The following is a 17020-nucleotide window of genomic DNA, read 5'->3' as shown; positions in this document are numbered from 1 at the left end:
AATTACGTCGATCATGGTAATTACCTCCCTATCGCAACCAAGAAGAACATATCTGTCTCTCTTTGACCTTTTTATAAAGACAACATAACCTTGAGCAAGAAGATGCATCCGCTCACTACTCAAAAGATCCTCCTGTGATAGAAAATTACCTAGTAAAGTTTCAAGTGAACTTGTTGACCTGATTGATTGCTCTTCTCCATTTGCAGTTTCATCATCAATAGATACATTTAAACAAATAACAATATTGTCATCCATAGTGATTGCATTACAAAAAACAATACAATTAAAAATGAGTAAATTGTGCATAATGCACACATCAACCACAATATCGAAGTTAAAAAATCCACGATCGTGAGAATAATCTAGGGAAATAAAGTAAATAATTTGCAGATAGAACTAATATTTCTTTAATCCGGCATATGATTAGTGTTTGCTCGTATTATAACAATGGAGACTAAGTTCATACAAAGACAAACGTAAAGGAAATGTTAAAATGTAATGGGTGTGGAAGAAGTTGGTAATGTGAAAAAAAGTTGTTTGAACTGAATGTAGGTAATTTTGTCTTTTAGTAAAATTAAAACAAAAGAAAAGGAAGAAAAAAATGTACAAGATAATCTTAAATCAAGAGTGAGACCTGCAAGGAATAATGTAGTCAATTCATTGTAATACGGTATGTCAGGAGCCAAAAAGAGAGTGAAAATTGGGCCAACCACATTTTTTTGCCAAAACTTTAGCTTTAGGATCAATGGAACTTTATCGACCTTGGCAAAATGAGAGAGCCAGCTTGTATTTGTCGCAGACATCTTCATCACTTTTCATTTCCCCGATCGATTCACGCAACTCTCTTATCACTTATGTTTCTTGTAGTAGTTAGACGCACCACTATCAATCCATTTATATAATCTTGGCGTTGATGTAGTCACGCAAGCCCGAGTTAATCACATCTAATCATCTAACTTTTCGTCATCCTTACTAAATTCGTTCTGAAATGCAAAATCGGTATATTAAGCAATTTGAAAGGTTATCTGGAAGCCCATGGAACATCCCGGAATTTCATGAAACGGTTAAGCTCAGACCTTCCATATAGGTCGATGGTGGCCCTGACCCAAAACAATTTACATGCCGTCAGCTGGCAGGATTTGAACAAGTGATCTCTAATTCACGAGCTGGAAATCTCATGACACCCCAATTTACGGCGCTCGACCGTTGGCAAATTACCGGTAACAAAATTTAAGAATTGACTTTGTTATAAATCATTGATTTATATCAAGACAAGATGAAAATATTGATTACTAAGAGTAATTTTATAAATGGTCACCATATTCATCAGAATAACTAAGACTGACGATTCATTTATTTGTTTTTTTTTATAAATCCAAGGACATGAGATTGGAGATTCGACTGGCCCATAGGATACCTTGTAAGCCCTATCAATTAGTTAAGTCTAGATTTTTTATCTATACAGATGGCCCTAACTCAAAATAGTTTATACACAATTGTTCACATGCAAATGAATGACGTTTGAAATCCCCAAATCCATCAACCAATTGCACCAACCCCGAGGGATGACAAATTTATTAACAATATGATTGGGAAGATTAGAGAGTGTTTGGTTGAGCTTTGAGCCTCCAAAGCCCTTTGTGGGAATTATTTTGTGTTTGGCAAATTATTTTTGGAGCTCTTTAGCCAAACGTTGGCCTTCTCAAGGCTGAAAGCTCAAGGCACCTCCTAGGGTGCCTTGAGCTTTCAGCATTCTCGGAATGCTAGTACCTCATTTAATGAAATATGTTAGTTGCCTTTTTTATCCTCAAAATTTGTCCAAAAACCCACTTTTGCCCCTCGTGTGTACTGTTCATCATCTTCTTCTTCGTGAGGTGGCCGGCGAGGCGGCCGGCGCCGGATCGAGCCGGCAAGAGGCCGGCGGCCGTCGCCCAAGGCCGGGCGACCCTCGGCGAGGGTCGCGGGACCCAAGCGGCCGCCTGAGTCGCGCGACCCAGGCGACCGCCGCCTGGGTTGCGCGACTCAGGCTGCCGCTTGGGTCCCGCGACCCTCGCCGAGGGTCGCCCGGCCTCGGGCGACGGCCGCCGGCCCCAGATCTGGCCCGCTGGTGATCGCCCGACCTTAGGCGACGGCCGCCGGTGCCAGATCTGGCTCGCCGGCAGCCGGCCGACGCCGGCTCCGGCGAAGGTTAAGTTAGGTTTTTTCTTCCTAAAGTCCATTTGCAAAAAAAATTCACCAAACACTATATTTTGGCCAAAGTAGTTTTACAAAATATTTTTACCAAACACCATTTGTATTTCCTCAACGGGCTTTCACCCAAAGGTATTTGCATTATCCCAAGTAGCATTTTCAAAGTTGAACCAAATAGGCCCCAAATCACGAGCTATAACCAAGGATGAGTTCATTGGTTGACATCCTGCACAAGGCTGGCCATCTCAATAGCATCTGATCCTGTTCTTCTAGGCATATCAGGATCTTTCACAGCCATAATCCCATGTTTGAACTTTAGTGACACTGGAATTTTAACTTAAGATACACAGACACTGGACCATATCAACACAATTGAAGATTTTATTGAGAAGAATTACACTAGCTGAGTAGTAGTGTCAGTGGAATCAATTTTTGTTTCTCTTATCTGTTAGCTTCATCCAGATGAACATACATATAAAAGGTATGAACAAGCCAATTTCATGTGAACAAACAAACATACAATAGAGACTCCTCTCATTTGATGTGTTGCGAAGTCGTAAGTGCCAGAATACGCAAGACCCAATGACCGCGCTTCGTCATCTCACTATTCTGGGAAAAATGGGGCCTGAACTGTACAGCTTCTATGAATTAATTCAACAACAGATCACAGGTTGAATTCACAAAAAATTCAGCCCAAGGAGATAAAAAATGGGTAACAGGAGTGATCGAACAAATTAAAGCTTCGATCAACCATTTATCAATTTGCGTAAGATGTTTCTTCGCGTTTTTCTGCTTCTGACTGTGAACTGAAGAAGGATATCTGTTTCCCAACAAAAATCACCTCAACAGTATAATGGCAAAAGTTTTTACCATCTTGAGCTGTTTGGGAATTTCAAAAACTGCATTATCAATAATTGCATCGACCGCTCCACACAAATTTGCAAATCATGCAGACACATGAGGCCAGTCTCAAGTCTCCGTGATTCTCAGGCTGTTTATCGTTTTTTTTCTGTCCATGCTATCTTCTTTTTTTCTTTCTTTTGCTAGGCCTGCCTGTATTATCTAGGTCAGGCACATATCCCGCTTTTTTCATGTCCCAAATTAGAAATCCAAGAATTTCATGCACCCTAGGAACCATTTTATCTCCAGCAACGAGGGTAGAAATCTGGTTTCCAACCTCAATCCAACTCCTCCCAGTCTCTTTCTTGCTATCCATTCCCCTCATTAACTTCCTAACTCGTGCAAACTCCACCCATTTACCTTCAGCCGCATAAATGTTTGATAGGGTCACGTAGGTTCCGGCCAACCTTGGTCTTGAGTCCAGTACCCTCTGTGCCACTAATTTTCCCAGTTTCTTAAGTCGGTGTGCTCTACAAGCTCCAAGAAGAGCACCCCAGACAGACTCATCAGGTCTAAATGGCATACTCTCTATCAATTGATAAGCCTCCTCCACTCTCCCTGCGCGGCCAAGCAAATCCACCACACACCCGTAAACCTCGTGGCTTGGGGTAACATTATATTCACCCATTAGTTTGAAGTACCTCAACCCTTCATCCACAAGACCAGAATGGCTGCAAGCACTCAGGACGGCCATAAATACAATTTGATCAGGTCTTACGCCTGACCTGACCATGTCTTTAAACAACTTAATGGCCTCTCTTCCTTGTCCATGAGCACCAAATCCAATCATCATAGATGTCCAAGAGAGCAAGTTCCTGTGAGACATAGAAATGAATATTCTATGTGAATCAATTATGCTTCCACACTTGGCATACATGTCAATGAGTGCATTAGCAAGCCCCATGCTCCCCTCAAGTCCTCTTCGAATAATTACCCCATGAATTTGTTGTCCACATTTTGTAAGTGCCAAATTACCGCATGCCGCTGTAACGCTTGTAAATGTGAAGCAGTTCGGTTGAAACCCTCGGGACTCCATTTTAGAGTATATAAGAAGGGCCTCACTAGAATCTGGTCTTTCATATCCAGCTATCAAGGTGTTCCACGTGATTACATCTTTCTCGTGCATTTCGTGGAAACATTGACTCGCCTCAGATAAGCAAAAACACCTGCAGTACATGTCTAAAATAGAATTCATGACAGGTAGATTGGAGTGAAACCCGTGCTTGACAACTGATGCATGGAGTTGCAGGCCAAAAACTCGAGACCCAATTGAGGCGCAAGCTCTAACTGCAATTGAGAAGCTAAATGGGTTCAGTTCAGCTCCTTCCTGATTTGACATAAAGCGCATAAATAATGTGAAAAACTAGTTTAGGTTGAGACCACTTGAGAGGAAAATGAACTGTGGGCATCCTAAATGACCACATTCTGCTTAAAAAGATCAAATTAACTTCATCCAAAGCAAATTGATGAAAGGTGGTTGTTCAAGACATGAAACACACATACCAATAACATTTGGTGAAACACGCTAAGCCCGCTATAGCCATCTCCTCGGTGGGTAAACCCGGTGATCAATGAAGTCCAAGAGACCTCATTCTTCACATGAATATGGCGAAAAACCATGCAGGCATCGTCCATGCTAGAGCAGCACGTAGCATACAAGTCCAGAAGTGCATTTTCAACATACATAGACGCATCCAAGCCAAGCTTGATAGCCCAGCCGTGGACCGACGCTCCACGCGAAAGACTTCTCATGCCTTTGCAAGCCTTCAAGACACTGGATAAAGTAAACTCATTTGGCTCCTTCTCGTTCCGAACCATCTCACAGAACACAGCCCACGATTCGTCGTAGCAGTTGTTAGAAGAGTAGCCAGCAATCATGGTCGTCCAAGCAACCACATCTCTATGAGGCATTTCGTCGAACAGGACGCGAGCTTCCTTCACCAGTCCACTCTCGAAGTACGTTTTGACCAAATCCGTGGACAAAAACGATGAGTCCTTCGGCAAGAATGGTGGGTTCGGTTGGGTTATGCAGTTTCGGACCCGCCTGAGTGAGTTCAGCACTACTTTTGGTATTGATCGGTAATGGGTCGTCGTGGATAGTAGTTTCTTGGCACTCATGGATAGTGCCGTGCCCGCTCATAGCCTCCCTAAGCACGACCCTGCTTCATCGCTGTGACCGTCAAAACACCGTCTCAGATCACAGATCACAGCTGAGACGAAGTTCTGCGCCGCATGAAAAAGGCTATGCTCGGCTCAGAAGAAAGCAGAAGCGACTGAAAATGTGTTTGGCGATGGCGAGTAACTAATTTGCAGGCGGAACCAAGCGGGCTAGCAATTAAGTTTTAAAACTTTTAAGAAGTACAATCAATTCTTAAAACTTAGAAATTGAGTTTTAGAACTTTCAAAAAGCAGCAATTAAATCTTAAAACTTGTCAAATTGGCCAATCAAGCCTTTTCCTTAATTGCACTTTTTTGAAAATTTTAGGACTCGATTGTATTTTCGTGATAAATTTTAAGACTTTCGATATATTTATCCCTAATTAATAACCTGATCAATGAGCTCGCTTAAGAGGGTCAATGCTGATTTAAGATCTCTATTCAGATTAGACTCATTCTAGGAAGATTTTGCTTTTTTATCACGTCGACGGTATGGGATGAGCTTGCCTTGTGTTCTGTCGCTTCGATCAAATGGTTACTTTTCTAGATAAGGAAATCTGTACTTGTCACAAGGAACACTTCCTGGACCAGACTTTTGGGCAAGTATTTTTTTTTTTTTTTTCCAGAAGCGCTTTCGACCCTAAACAATAAGTAGAAATGAAACAACGAAATCTATCGGAACGTGCTGCGCTATGTCAAATGGAGGTTGGCCACGTATCATCTCTGTTGTCGGGCGAATCTGGAGATCGAATCTACGATTCCTAGGAATCATGTACATATGGCCAGAGAAGTTGCTGTTAACAAGAGTTTATTAACACTAAAAATATAAAAATGGGTAGCACATTACATAAGCAGGACATAAATGACGACATTTCAGGTAACTAATAACAAAATGCCAGAACACTCTGTGCAAGTGAACACTATTGATGTGTATAAGTTACAGACCAAGAATCACATGAAGTCTTTGCTAATTTCCTATCTCTATCACCACATTTCACTTGTGCAGAGTCTATTCCAATCAACGTAGTAATTGATTGGCTAACAAGTTAACAACTATGTATAAATGACCGGTAACCCTTATGCTCTCACTATCAAGTAAGAACTTGCGGCTCCAAGCTCTACAAGTCTATATCCTAAACTCAGTAACTGTACAAATACGTGAGGTGTTCTACCGCCCTCAAAAGAATGTAGCCTTTGTTAGACAAGAATCCGTAATACCGAATCATGCGAAGATCAAGCGAGCCCCGTGTCTGGTAATGAACTCGGCCTCTCAGACCAGTATCTGAGACCTCGCAGCACCTCGAGAGCATTTCCTCCTTCCCGACTTGCTCAGTGCGCAGACGCAGACTTCGAGTAGCTCGTAGTCCTCCTCCCAGAACAGATTCGATGCTGTCTCCGGGTTCTCCAGAAGCATTTTCGAGGTCAAGAAACCAGCAACTGTCCACGTTTGGAAGAGTCGTGATTGCTTTCCAATGAACCTCCCAGTTCTAGTATCATAGTATTCTGGCCAACGGTCCTCTGAAAGTCTCTTCTCAGCCAAGGCTACTGCCCTCTCGGCTAATTCCGGTCTTCCCATCTTGATGCATGCCAATGTGAACTAAACATAAACAGAATGAAATATGGATGAGTAATTTAAAATTTGCATAACGCATATATAATGAATGTCAAGCTTGAGAAAACCATTTCAGTTGAGAAATACTCAAAAAGGTGGGTAGATCAAGCTCACCTGCCACAGAAGGGTTGGCCAAGAGCCTCCATTATGATATGACCAAGGACTGAACATTAAAAGATGGAATTCCTTGTTAGTGGAAGGCAATAGTTCACATAATGTGCAACAATCAATTAGGACAAGAAATCAAGTGCAAAAGCACGATTGCAACAAAGCAGAGACTTACGTGTTCTTTGGATCACTTCCAGTAATTATACGCCAATCTTCATGCTCCAAAGCAGGATAACAGATCTTTAGAGGCATATGCCCAATAAGATCATCCCATTTGGATTCAATCAAATTCAGAATAGCTTCATTTTGCTTTGGGGTACCTAATGAGGAAACAATTGACCAAAGATTCCCAAGGGTGAAGAGTCTAAAATCCATGTGAGCTGGCTGCAGATTGCCAATCAGATAACCGCCATTCTCTGGAATCCAATCCATTAACCACAAGGGAATTTGGTCCGGATAGATATTGAACTTATTGGTGGCATCTGTTGAGTATTCCTCTGTTTTATAACGGTAAATCTCGTTTATCCTCCTCATATCTACCCAATAATATTCTCTAATGTGGAAAGAAAGAGCACTCAGCCTATTGTTGATTGCCCTCACCAAATTCTTGGAGCCATCATTTACACTAAGCATCTCCCGAGAGCATCGCAGTGCATTATAGAATAAAGCCTGAAAAATCAAAGTGCTTCGTGATTGAGACGAACCAACTCTTCAGTGAACCAAGTGAAAGCAAACTCCTCAGAATTTCAAAAGAAGTCAGGTACTAGAACAGGTCAAAAAGAAATAGAAAAACAGCAGCCAAACTAGAGCGGATATTCTAACTTCTGCCTTTAGGAGTTGATATTTTCAATGCGTCATTATGTTCACAGGTAAAAAAAATTTCCAACCCAGGTACCTACAAATCACAGCAGAATACGAAAACAAACAGCACATTGTCCGAACAATTTAAAATTACCACGATAAAAAGTTAAGTCCACACAAGGTATAATTATAACTTGCAATAAAAGAAGAAGAAAAGAAAAGGGGGGGGGGGGGGGGAGGGGAGTATACCATTCTTTTTGCTTGGTACATGATTCTTTTTGCAGAAATTCTATAATGTTCAAAAAACAAGACCTTGAGTATTCTCCTACCGTCCAAATATCAATGGTATTAAAAAAGTCTAAATCAGGAATTTCTACTTTACCGATGTCGACAAATGGTAGTTAATAAACAGCGCCATGAGACAGCCAATATCTAATTCCATAAAACTAAATGGGGAACTGTTAATGTTTCTTACTTTAACAAGCACAGACAGAAGATTGGAATTTCAAATAGCTTAAACCCAAGTGCACTTACTTGAATTTCCAGAGGGTGACCATGGATACCCATCCTTCGATCTATCATACAGGAGCCATCAGTAACAAGCAGAGAAGGGAACATATCAAAACCATCAGTTAAACACAGGTTCATAATCAATTTGATGCCAGTCTGGACGTCCACTCTCTCTTGCAATGCATAATCACCAGTGATCTTCCCATAAGCCCTTAGCAGGATAATCCACCACAACCCTACAAAGAAAATGAGAAGCAAGCTATAAAGTCAGGTCCTAAATAGCTACAGCAGAATGGAAATGTTGAAAAACCAGTTGTTTGCCAATGGGATACTCAGCAGAAAAGTCAAAGTTAGACATATCCATATAGTTAGATCATGATCATGATCTAAACTATAGAGCATCATCTATATCTTTCATAGAGGACTAACCAGAATCTACAGGGGCAACACGCCCAATAGCTGACTCGCCAAAATCAGGATCTAAAACCTCTTCAACTTTATTTTCATCAAGAGGCACGGACCTAACTTTAAAGCTTGCAGGCATCAAACCCTGCCCAGGACTGTAACAATCCACTGTCTTCTCCCAACTCTGAGAAAAAATGCCATACAAGAGTTCAGACTTTCACGTAATTCAAAATGAATCATATTCTGGAATCCAAAACATAGACAATCTTCATTACTTGAAATACTCAACTACCCAAAAGGTGCATCTCTTGAAATCAGCTCTTGAGCTAATTAAGAATTTTCCTTTACGACAAAGGCAGCAGTTCAAAACAATATACTTTCAAATCGAGCATAACAAAGTTTCAGACCATAGGAAAAAGATCTGCTCTCAGAGACTATGAAATCGATAAGCATGCATCCTGGAGAATCAAACTATCATGTGACCACCTATATAAACCAGAACATGGAAACTAACTTGCAGAGTGCAAAGCCACAAACTCATGGAGCATTGCATACCCATAATAAGTAAAATACCAGATATTAGCCAACAGAGCTTTCAATTGCCCAAATAAGTTCACACCAAAAGCAACAAAATCTCAAGAGTAGAGGGAACTCACACAGGCAAGTGATGCTCAATATCAGAAAAACATGTTAGTTATACCAAGCAGCAAAGTAAAGGGAAAGGTTTGAATTGCATTCGATTGATAACTTGAGAGAAACTAGCAGCAAGACACGCACCTATGAAATTCAGAGACATATACACATGGGCACAAGGATTAATTGGTGAAGCATAAGCAATATGAAGACGGACCTGCAATTGCAATGTGTGAAGGAGAAAGTTCCTCACAATCTCTCCTTCTCCCTTGAGCAAGAAGGCTAGGGCAGACGGCACAAAGTCACGAATAAACACCTGATCATAATTCAGTGGCTGCTTATCCGCCGGGTCATTCGCCGCCATGGTCCCCACGGGGCTCCCACAGTACATAACAACAGCATCCTGCAATAACCTCCACGCCTCCTTTTCGACCCGACTTTCCTCTCTCTTAGCACTAACATCATTGGACTCGTTCAGACCAGCCTTAGATTTCTCCAAATTTATGTTATCATCAACAACTTTTACACTAGAATCCTCCCCTCCTACAATATTCTCATCCTTATCAATCCTTTCAACCACCAACGGCTTCACATTCATTCCACCCTGGACATAAATCCTCTCGAAATTCTTGTCATTCACACGGGTCTCCACCGAAGTCGACAAACTCCTAACAGCATTAGCAACAACCACAACCCCTCTATGACTAACATTACCACGAAAACCGCGCGATTTCAACAAATTCCCGGGCCGCCCGAAACCCGACCCGGGCACGCAAAGAGTGTTCCGGACCCCATCAATTGCGCGGCCGAAATCCACGGCCCGGCATCGATCGGCGTGCAAAAGGCATCGGCCGAAATCGACGCGGGAGCTCGCCAAAGCACCCATTGATCCCGCACGGTTACACTTGGCAGGAATGAATCCAAACGGCACAGGACATCTGGTGGCAAACAGAATTCTACAAGCAGGCTTCATGGTCGAGCTTCCCAGATGCAAAAACGCATTCATCACGAGTAATACCGATCTGGGTCGTAACAAGGAGCCAATCAAAGTCGCAAAAGGACGAAGACGTGCTCAGCAATCCATTGAACCTACATACACGCGCGCGCGCGCACGCAGCCACGACTCGTCGAGGCGATATCGGGCGTCGAAAAAGATGAGGATTTTTGAGACGTGGGTCTCGCTTACAGGGAGAGATACCGCAGGAGCGAGAACAACTTGTGGATGCAGAAGAAGGGGAGGTGATTCGAACTTGGTTTTCGGGTGGTGGGAGAAACGGGGAGGGCGAGGGCGAAGACGTGGGCTGCAGAAATGGGAAGGTCCCGTTTTTATACAAGCGGCGAAGAGAGAGAGAGGAGGCTTTTTCCTTTGCCTTGGAGACGACGAATGGCCAACGGTGAAAAGCGCGAATTTACCTCGCTATCCCCCTTCCCAGAGAAAATTTAAAAAAAAAAAATATTCTTGGTTTTTCCACTTTCGGTTGATGTTTGACCCCCCAAAAAAAAAAAAAATTCAGTTGATGGATAAATTGTCGCTCAAAAACAATAAAATTAGTGTCTATATTTATAATCAAATTAAAATAATATAGTCCCCATTATTAATAATCCCGTTGAGAATTAAAATTACATATTTTTCTCATTTTGAGTACTAAAGCTAAAAACCATATATGTGTGTGGGTAACATTAGTAATTTCTTATCAAATGATGCGATTTTCTATCATTTTTTGAAAATAAGCGGGACTCTACAATTAATGACTTAATAAAAAGACATGCGTAATCCTAAATAAAAGGGTCTTAGCAAAAAAATATATATAATTTCCGACAATTTCTCAAGATGTGTTTTTCGGAGATCAACGGAAAACATTTGGTTAATAAAAAGAAGAAGAACGGATTTTTCTCTAATTTTAAAGTCACGCGATCTAATTAACGGAAGAGAGGGATAAGTATTGATGACGTGTCCATGACGAGGTGTCCACCGTTTTCGCCCTTCCCTGCCTGCCTCCAGCTCGTGGTGGAGAACTCCCGACCACCGGCGTGCCGCCACGTCGCATCTAATTATTTATTAGCGGCCCGTAATCGCACCGCCGTCTGGATTTTCCACGTCATCGCTCTTAATTTTCACCGCGGACAAGGGACGGGCGCCACGTCGGAAAAGCGCCGCGGAGCGGGTTCGGAACCGGCGCCGGTGACGTGGCCGCGCGCGGCCGGCCAGCGTGCCACGTCGGCAGCGCGACGTGGGACGTCGGTCGGAATCCCAGCCGGGTCGTCTTTTCTCAGCCGCGGAGATCCGAAGATCCCGAACTGCCTCTTAGCGATCGGAGAACCACGAGAACCCGGAAAAAAGTTGAAATTTTTAAGCTCGATTCCGCACTCTCATGCGGGTCTTCTCTCTCTCTCTCTCTCTCTCTCTCGTCGTCATCATCGCTTTTAAGATGTGAATTCTCGACGAGTTACTTACTGGGTCTGCTGTGGAGATGCCTGATGTTGCTGCATTTGTGAAGTAGTTGATGTTGAGCACATGGGATGAGGCATGGCAAGTGGGGAAGAGGAATGCCATGAGCTTCTGCTGACGTTCACATTGTCTGAGGCTGGTTGTTTACTTTTTTGGGGGAAGCTTGTGATCTTGAAAAGGAATGGGCATCATTCCTTTGTCAAGTTGTTTCTCTCAGAATCTTGGAAAATGACAATGTAGGACGACTTGACGAATCTGAAGTAGTTTCAGTTCTCGCAATACGACTGGATAGAAGAAAGGAGCATCGCGTGTTTCTGCATTGGGCAATAGCGAAATCCTCATAAGAAAGAAGGAACTCATTCCACTCGATTTCTCGCGCGTTTGGACAATGGCATCGCGTGTTTCTGCATTGTGTGCCTCCCTGAGCACTGGTTTCTAGTTCCAAAATAAGTAGTCGAAAGAATCTGCTTTTGTTTCAGGTGAACATAAAATCTTATGCCGACAATAACGAACTAGCCGTTATGCCCCAAGATTGAGTGGTTTGTCCGGAATAGGGTCGGAGGTATCTCTCAGTCGCTGGAGTGAGGATAATAAGTGGTACGAGTTGAGGCTACAGACACCAGAAAATGTCTTTCTGGAATAAGAGAATGATCTTCGCCAGGTCATGTGTTCGTCCAGAGTAAACAAGGTGGCCGGTTAATTAACTTAGATGAAATGTGAAGTCCTAGTTTTTTTAACTGGCTTGAGGCTCTGTTTTCTTCTTTACTGAAAACAAATTTGCATTCGCAGTCACAATTCAAGCCTGCATCAATTTGCAGTAGTATCGCCAAAGTTTTGTCCGAAAGTTGCTCTTTGATGCTCGGTTTTGCTCTTTCTAATTTATGTGCATGGTTTTACATAAGGGTTACAAACAAGGAAACCACATTTAGAGGCGAATCGGCTATTTTGATTAACTGTGTAATTCAATTTCACGATCATGTAAAATTACATACTGAAAGGGCAAAAAGAAGATAAAAAAAACTCTCCTGAACCTGAAGCACTCTGCAGTCAAGAATTACATCATTAATCAGCAATAGCATCACAGAGGATGCTTCAAGTGAAACTGTGCCAGAATCATTTATAAAGAACAAAATAATGTTCCTCCACATGATCCCCAGTTTCTCTGAGTAAGACAGCCTCCAAGTTAGAACCTCACCGTAAATTGAAGCACATCACGCCCTCACTTCGTAGTGCCCTGCTCGAGTGAGAGCTCTGAAACCTTTGTAAGGACGATGAGGTAAGTTCTTTAGATCTAGCTTATCTATTTGCAAGCCAGACAGAGCAATGCCCATTATCCTGAAACCCAGTTGGAATGTAGGGAAGACATGAAGACGTTGCAGTCCCGACTCAAGGACTAATGTTCCCGACAATGAAGGGGATTTATCTTTTGGAATCCGTCCAATTGACCAAGAGCATGTCTGCAGAAATGGATGAATCAAAAGGAATACAGTCTTCAATGAAAAGAGCGCAAGACAAGCACCACGAACAATCAAATGACTGAGTATTATTAAATTACGCTAGCAAGTACCTTATTTGAAAGAATGTTAACTGTTCCACAATTTGAGCTCAAATCAGCAGTTGAAATGCAAGGAGGCAATTGAAATTGCACGACGATTGAGTCAACTGTCTTTCCTGGATCGTTCCGCATTCCAACTAACAGGCTTAATCGGCAGGTCCCAGCGTCTGAAGTCAGCTGTGGCTTTAAGTACAAAGGGATGCTCTTCAATTTTTTAACTCTGTACAGCAAAAAGCAACGAACTTAAAACAGACGAATTGATAAACAAAGGACAGAGCTCAAGATGTTTCTAATTTTTCACCTAAGGCACGGGGTTGTTTCTGAAGTCAATCTATCTAAAAGGATACATATTCAATGTGGCAGTTGAAAATTAGAAAGAATTCACCTACAAGCTAGGACACCACTCAAATCAAGCAAAGGCCATTCACATTCAAGCTAGGACGCCACTTAAATTAAACAAAACTCATGATGTTTTGACCATTCACAATACTTCCGGAAATGGACAACATATTTTCACACCTGTAACTCATGAGCCGAAATTGTCCATCAGGAGGGACGAACGAAAGAATCTGATGAGATTCCCATGGTCGATACCGTACACATGGATGAAATCTCACATCATCCAGAATAGAGGGATTTGCAAATGAAAGAGTCAAATCAGGAAGACCAGAGAGATGAGAGTTTACTTGAACTTCACCATAAATCTCGCATTTAACAAGTGTACCATCCCTAGGAAATGCATAAGAGAGTATTCATTAGTGTCAACTCAGTGAAACAGCTAGATGTAAGTCATTAAAAAGAGGAAAATGGAAAGAGAGGGAAAGTGGTAAAGTCAGCTTTAAGCAAAAAGATAGGAACCTTTAACAAAGCTCATCGAGGTTTTCAGCTAAATACCTATTAATGACAGCATCCATTTCTTCCACGAGATCAACATAAACTTCATTGTTAGCATACTTTGGGTCTGTTGTTCTCCATGGAACACACAATGCTGTTGCAGCAGGAAGTGTCTCATTCACATTCGAACTATTGCCAGTCACAACACTCAACATTTTGCTAACAATATTAGGTGCAGCTATCATTTCTCTGAGAATGTTGGGTTCTGTAGTGAGTGGGAAACCATTATCTATCATCTCGTCCAAAAGCTGCACATTCCACCATAGAACTTTTTACTTCTCACTCAATGAACATGACAAGGCAAAATGAGTGGATGACTTGCTAAAGGGGAAGCGTTAGAAAATAAAGAAAAATGATGTCACAAGCTTAAAATTACAATAGGGGAGGTAGTTCATAATTACACAATGCAAGCGAACATAGGCTGCACAGTATCAGCTGAGTCCCATAATGAGTTTCATCAAAGACGAAAGAGGGAGAGAGATTACAACACATACATCTGAATTGACATTTCAGTGATTACATGGGACATAATAGAATTTAACGAAACATTTCAAGAAGGAACCGTAATCATCCTACAAGAAGTTAAATTGGCCACTTTGCATATCAAACTAGGTATCTGGACAGCATTTAGAGAACAGTTTCAAGATATTGTGTACACATATGCTATGAAGAAGACTACCTCAGGAGCCACAAACAGGGCATTATTCGGATCCAAAAAAACAATGCTAGTGAGCTGATGAATAAACTGGAGTTTTCAGGTTAAGTAGATTAGTGAGCTGAAAGCAGCCTACCATTTAATCCAAAAAAAGAACAAAACAATGCTAGGCTACAGTTCTCTCTCGCAACATGGCAAAGCAGTCACTCGTGCTTTCCATTTTCACAGTCATTCACTGTGCTCACCAATGTTTCATAAGAATGATAAAGACATGCGACCAGATAGAAGTTCAGGCAATGAGCTTCAGTAGATATGATAACTATAGCTTCAATAATGCACAAAATCTGGCTACAAGTGGCTGTAATATACTGAAGTAATTCAATGTAAGGCCCCATGTTCCATCCTAGTTAATACTGAGTCTTAAAGTCATTTTGTCACAGATAAAATGAAGGCACCATTTACAGCAAGTCAGTTTATCAACAATGTCAAACTTTACTCAATATCTACATTTCTCCATTCATGAGACGGGAGAACTAAATGCCCTCGGGAAAACATCAACCAGCCCTTGCATATCTTATCCTCCATGATTCTAGAACGAAATCATACACTAATGTATATTTTGAATATAAGCCTCTCGCCACAACGTGCTGATAAACTCGAATCGCCAAAACAGCGAGTCATAAAATTTGAGGGGAGAAACAGCACACGATCAGCAAGACACGTTACCTCGTAAACAATAACAAAATTATCCTTTATCACATCCTCATTTAGCCCTCCAAGGTAATCCGCGAGGACATCAGCTACTCTGCATAGAAACTAAAATCAAGCAATTAAAACTCAAAAAAGTCCCCGTCTTGTTCGACGCCCAATATCACTCTATCCCGCGGCTCATCGATACCGGCCTAAAACGTATCGTACCTCAATGCCCATCAAAGGCGGCATCTCGACTTGGCTACAAGCTAAAAACGTGATGCCCTCGCGAACAATTTGGAAAAGGTAATGCGTTGGAGAAGCGATCACGGGCTGTAGCTGTATGGGGGCAACAATCAACCAATCACAGGAAAAGAAGGGTTAAACCCATCAGAGAAAAGAACACCCGAGAAATGGAATCCAAGTAATTTGCTCAGAAGAAAAAGAAAAGCCTAGTGCATCTGTACCGCTACAGATACAAGAACGAAAATGAGCTTGTGAGATAAATATGCGAAGAACATGAACCTGGTCTCCTTGAGAAATGGCGTGATCCCAATACCAAGCGCATATGGACCGATCCACACGATGCCCAGTGAGCTGTTTCTCCAGCATCACCTCCCTGTGACAAATCCATGTTCAGATACCCACAATTACATTCCGCTCGAAGATTCACCGATTTCATCTCGGTTTCAAGAATCCAGCATAAAAAACAGAGGAAGAAGAAGAAGAAGAAAGCAAGAACTTTGCATCGCAAGAAACGTATCGGTGCAGGATCGAATGATGTTCCATACCCGGAATCGGACAGGAGAAAGATGCACTGCAACATCTCGTCGCTGTACCTCTGTCGGGCGCGATCGGGAAGAACGAACAAGTAGCGATGTCGAAAAAAGCTCAGACCTTTGGTAATCGAAGAAAAGCCTAGCCTAGCAGCAAACGCGAGATAAAATCGTCATTAAAAATCGAGTCTTTGAATCTCTAAAACAGTGTTCATATTTAAACCTTTTGTTCATTGTGTTTTTTTTTTTTTTGCTGCAAAGCTACATTTTTCCATTTATTACTACAATATAAGTACATTTTCTTATAGATGAATCTCCAAACATTTGATTCTTTTTATTATCATTTTTTATTTTTTTTCGCTTTTCTAATTGATAAGCAGATTGTATGTTATTTTACAGGTGATAAATAACAAATCAAACTCTAGGCTCAAGCTAAGTCCACATCAATTATAGCTGACAAATAGGTTCTTATGACTAATCTTAAAAATCAAGTATGAAAGCTCAATAGGCGGTCAATACATAACTTATATATACTCAATAAATCTATCTGTTTTCAAAATTTTAGGATCACGGTGTATCATATGAGGACGATAAAGGTAAATTTATCATTTGTCACGATTTTAAGATTGTATTTGGAACACCCATTTGTGTATTGACATTATGTCATGTGAAAGGATTTTAGGTC

At 41.6% G+C, this 17020-nt stretch overlaps 3 protein-coding genes across 4 annotated transcripts; all 3 read right to left on the bottom strand.

Annotated features, from left to right (window-relative positions):
- Window positions 1-2553: 2553 nt before the first annotated feature.
- On the bottom strand, window positions 2554-5388 carry LOC115680322 (putative pentatricopeptide repeat-containing protein At1g56570). The gene is made up of 2 exons (XM_030604129.2): window positions 4594-5388; window positions 2554-4417 (listed from the first exon to the last, which is right to left on the bottom strand). Exons 1-2 carry the CDS (start codon window positions 5206-5208, stop codon window positions 3209-3211), a joined length of 1824 nt encoding a protein of 607 aa, XP_030459989.1. The 5' UTR covers window positions 5209-5388; the 3' UTR covers window positions 2554-3208.
- A 712-nt stretch (window positions 5389-6100) lies between these two features.
- On the bottom strand, window positions 6101-10438 carry LOC115680321 (alkaline/neutral invertase A, mitochondrial). Its single transcript, XM_030604128.2, has 6 exons — window positions 9534-10438; window positions 8708-8867; window positions 8303-8514; window positions 7143-7636; window positions 6974-7022; window positions 6101-6844 (listed from the first exon to the last, which is right to left on the bottom strand). The coding sequence occupies exons 1-6, from the start codon at window positions 10320-10322 to the stop codon at window positions 6518-6520; spliced, it is 2031 nt and encodes a 676-aa protein (XP_030459988.1). The 5' UTR covers window positions 10323-10438; the 3' UTR covers window positions 6101-6517.
- Window positions 10439-12776: 2338 nt separating this feature from the next.
- Window positions 12777-16541, bottom strand: LOC115680323 (AP-3 complex subunit mu). 2 transcript variants are annotated; one of them, XM_056312808.1, is made up of 8 exons: window positions 16351-16541; window positions 16085-16178; window positions 15788-15892; window positions 15596-15685; window positions 14215-14462; window positions 13840-14049; window positions 13333-13540; window positions 12777-13222 (listed from the first exon to the last, which is right to left on the bottom strand). In XM_056312808.1, the coding sequence occupies exons 1-8, from the start codon at window positions 16383-16385 to the stop codon at window positions 12977-12979; spliced, it is 1236 nt and encodes a 411-aa protein (XP_056168783.1). In that variant the 5' UTR covers window positions 16386-16541; the 3' UTR covers window positions 12777-12976. The 2 variants fall into 2 exon arrangements, with proteins under 2 accessions (XP_056168783.1, XP_030459991.1); XM_030604131.2 differs by having other exon boundaries at window positions 15788-15898; window positions 16351-16539.
- Window positions 16542-17020: the final 479 nt, after the last annotated feature.

Source organism: Syzygium oleosum, unplaced genomic scaffold (assembly GCF_021117445.2).
Source record: "Syzygium oleosum isolate NSW1041296 unplaced genomic scaffold, Sole_v2.1 Sole_v2.06, whole genome shotgun sequence".
Classification (NCBI taxonomy): Eukaryota; Viridiplantae; Streptophyta; class Magnoliopsida; order Myrtales; family Myrtaceae; genus Syzygium; species Syzygium oleosum.
The sequence above is the reverse complement of the archived record's forward strand: the minus strand, read 5'-3'. Positions and strand labels throughout refer to the sequence as shown.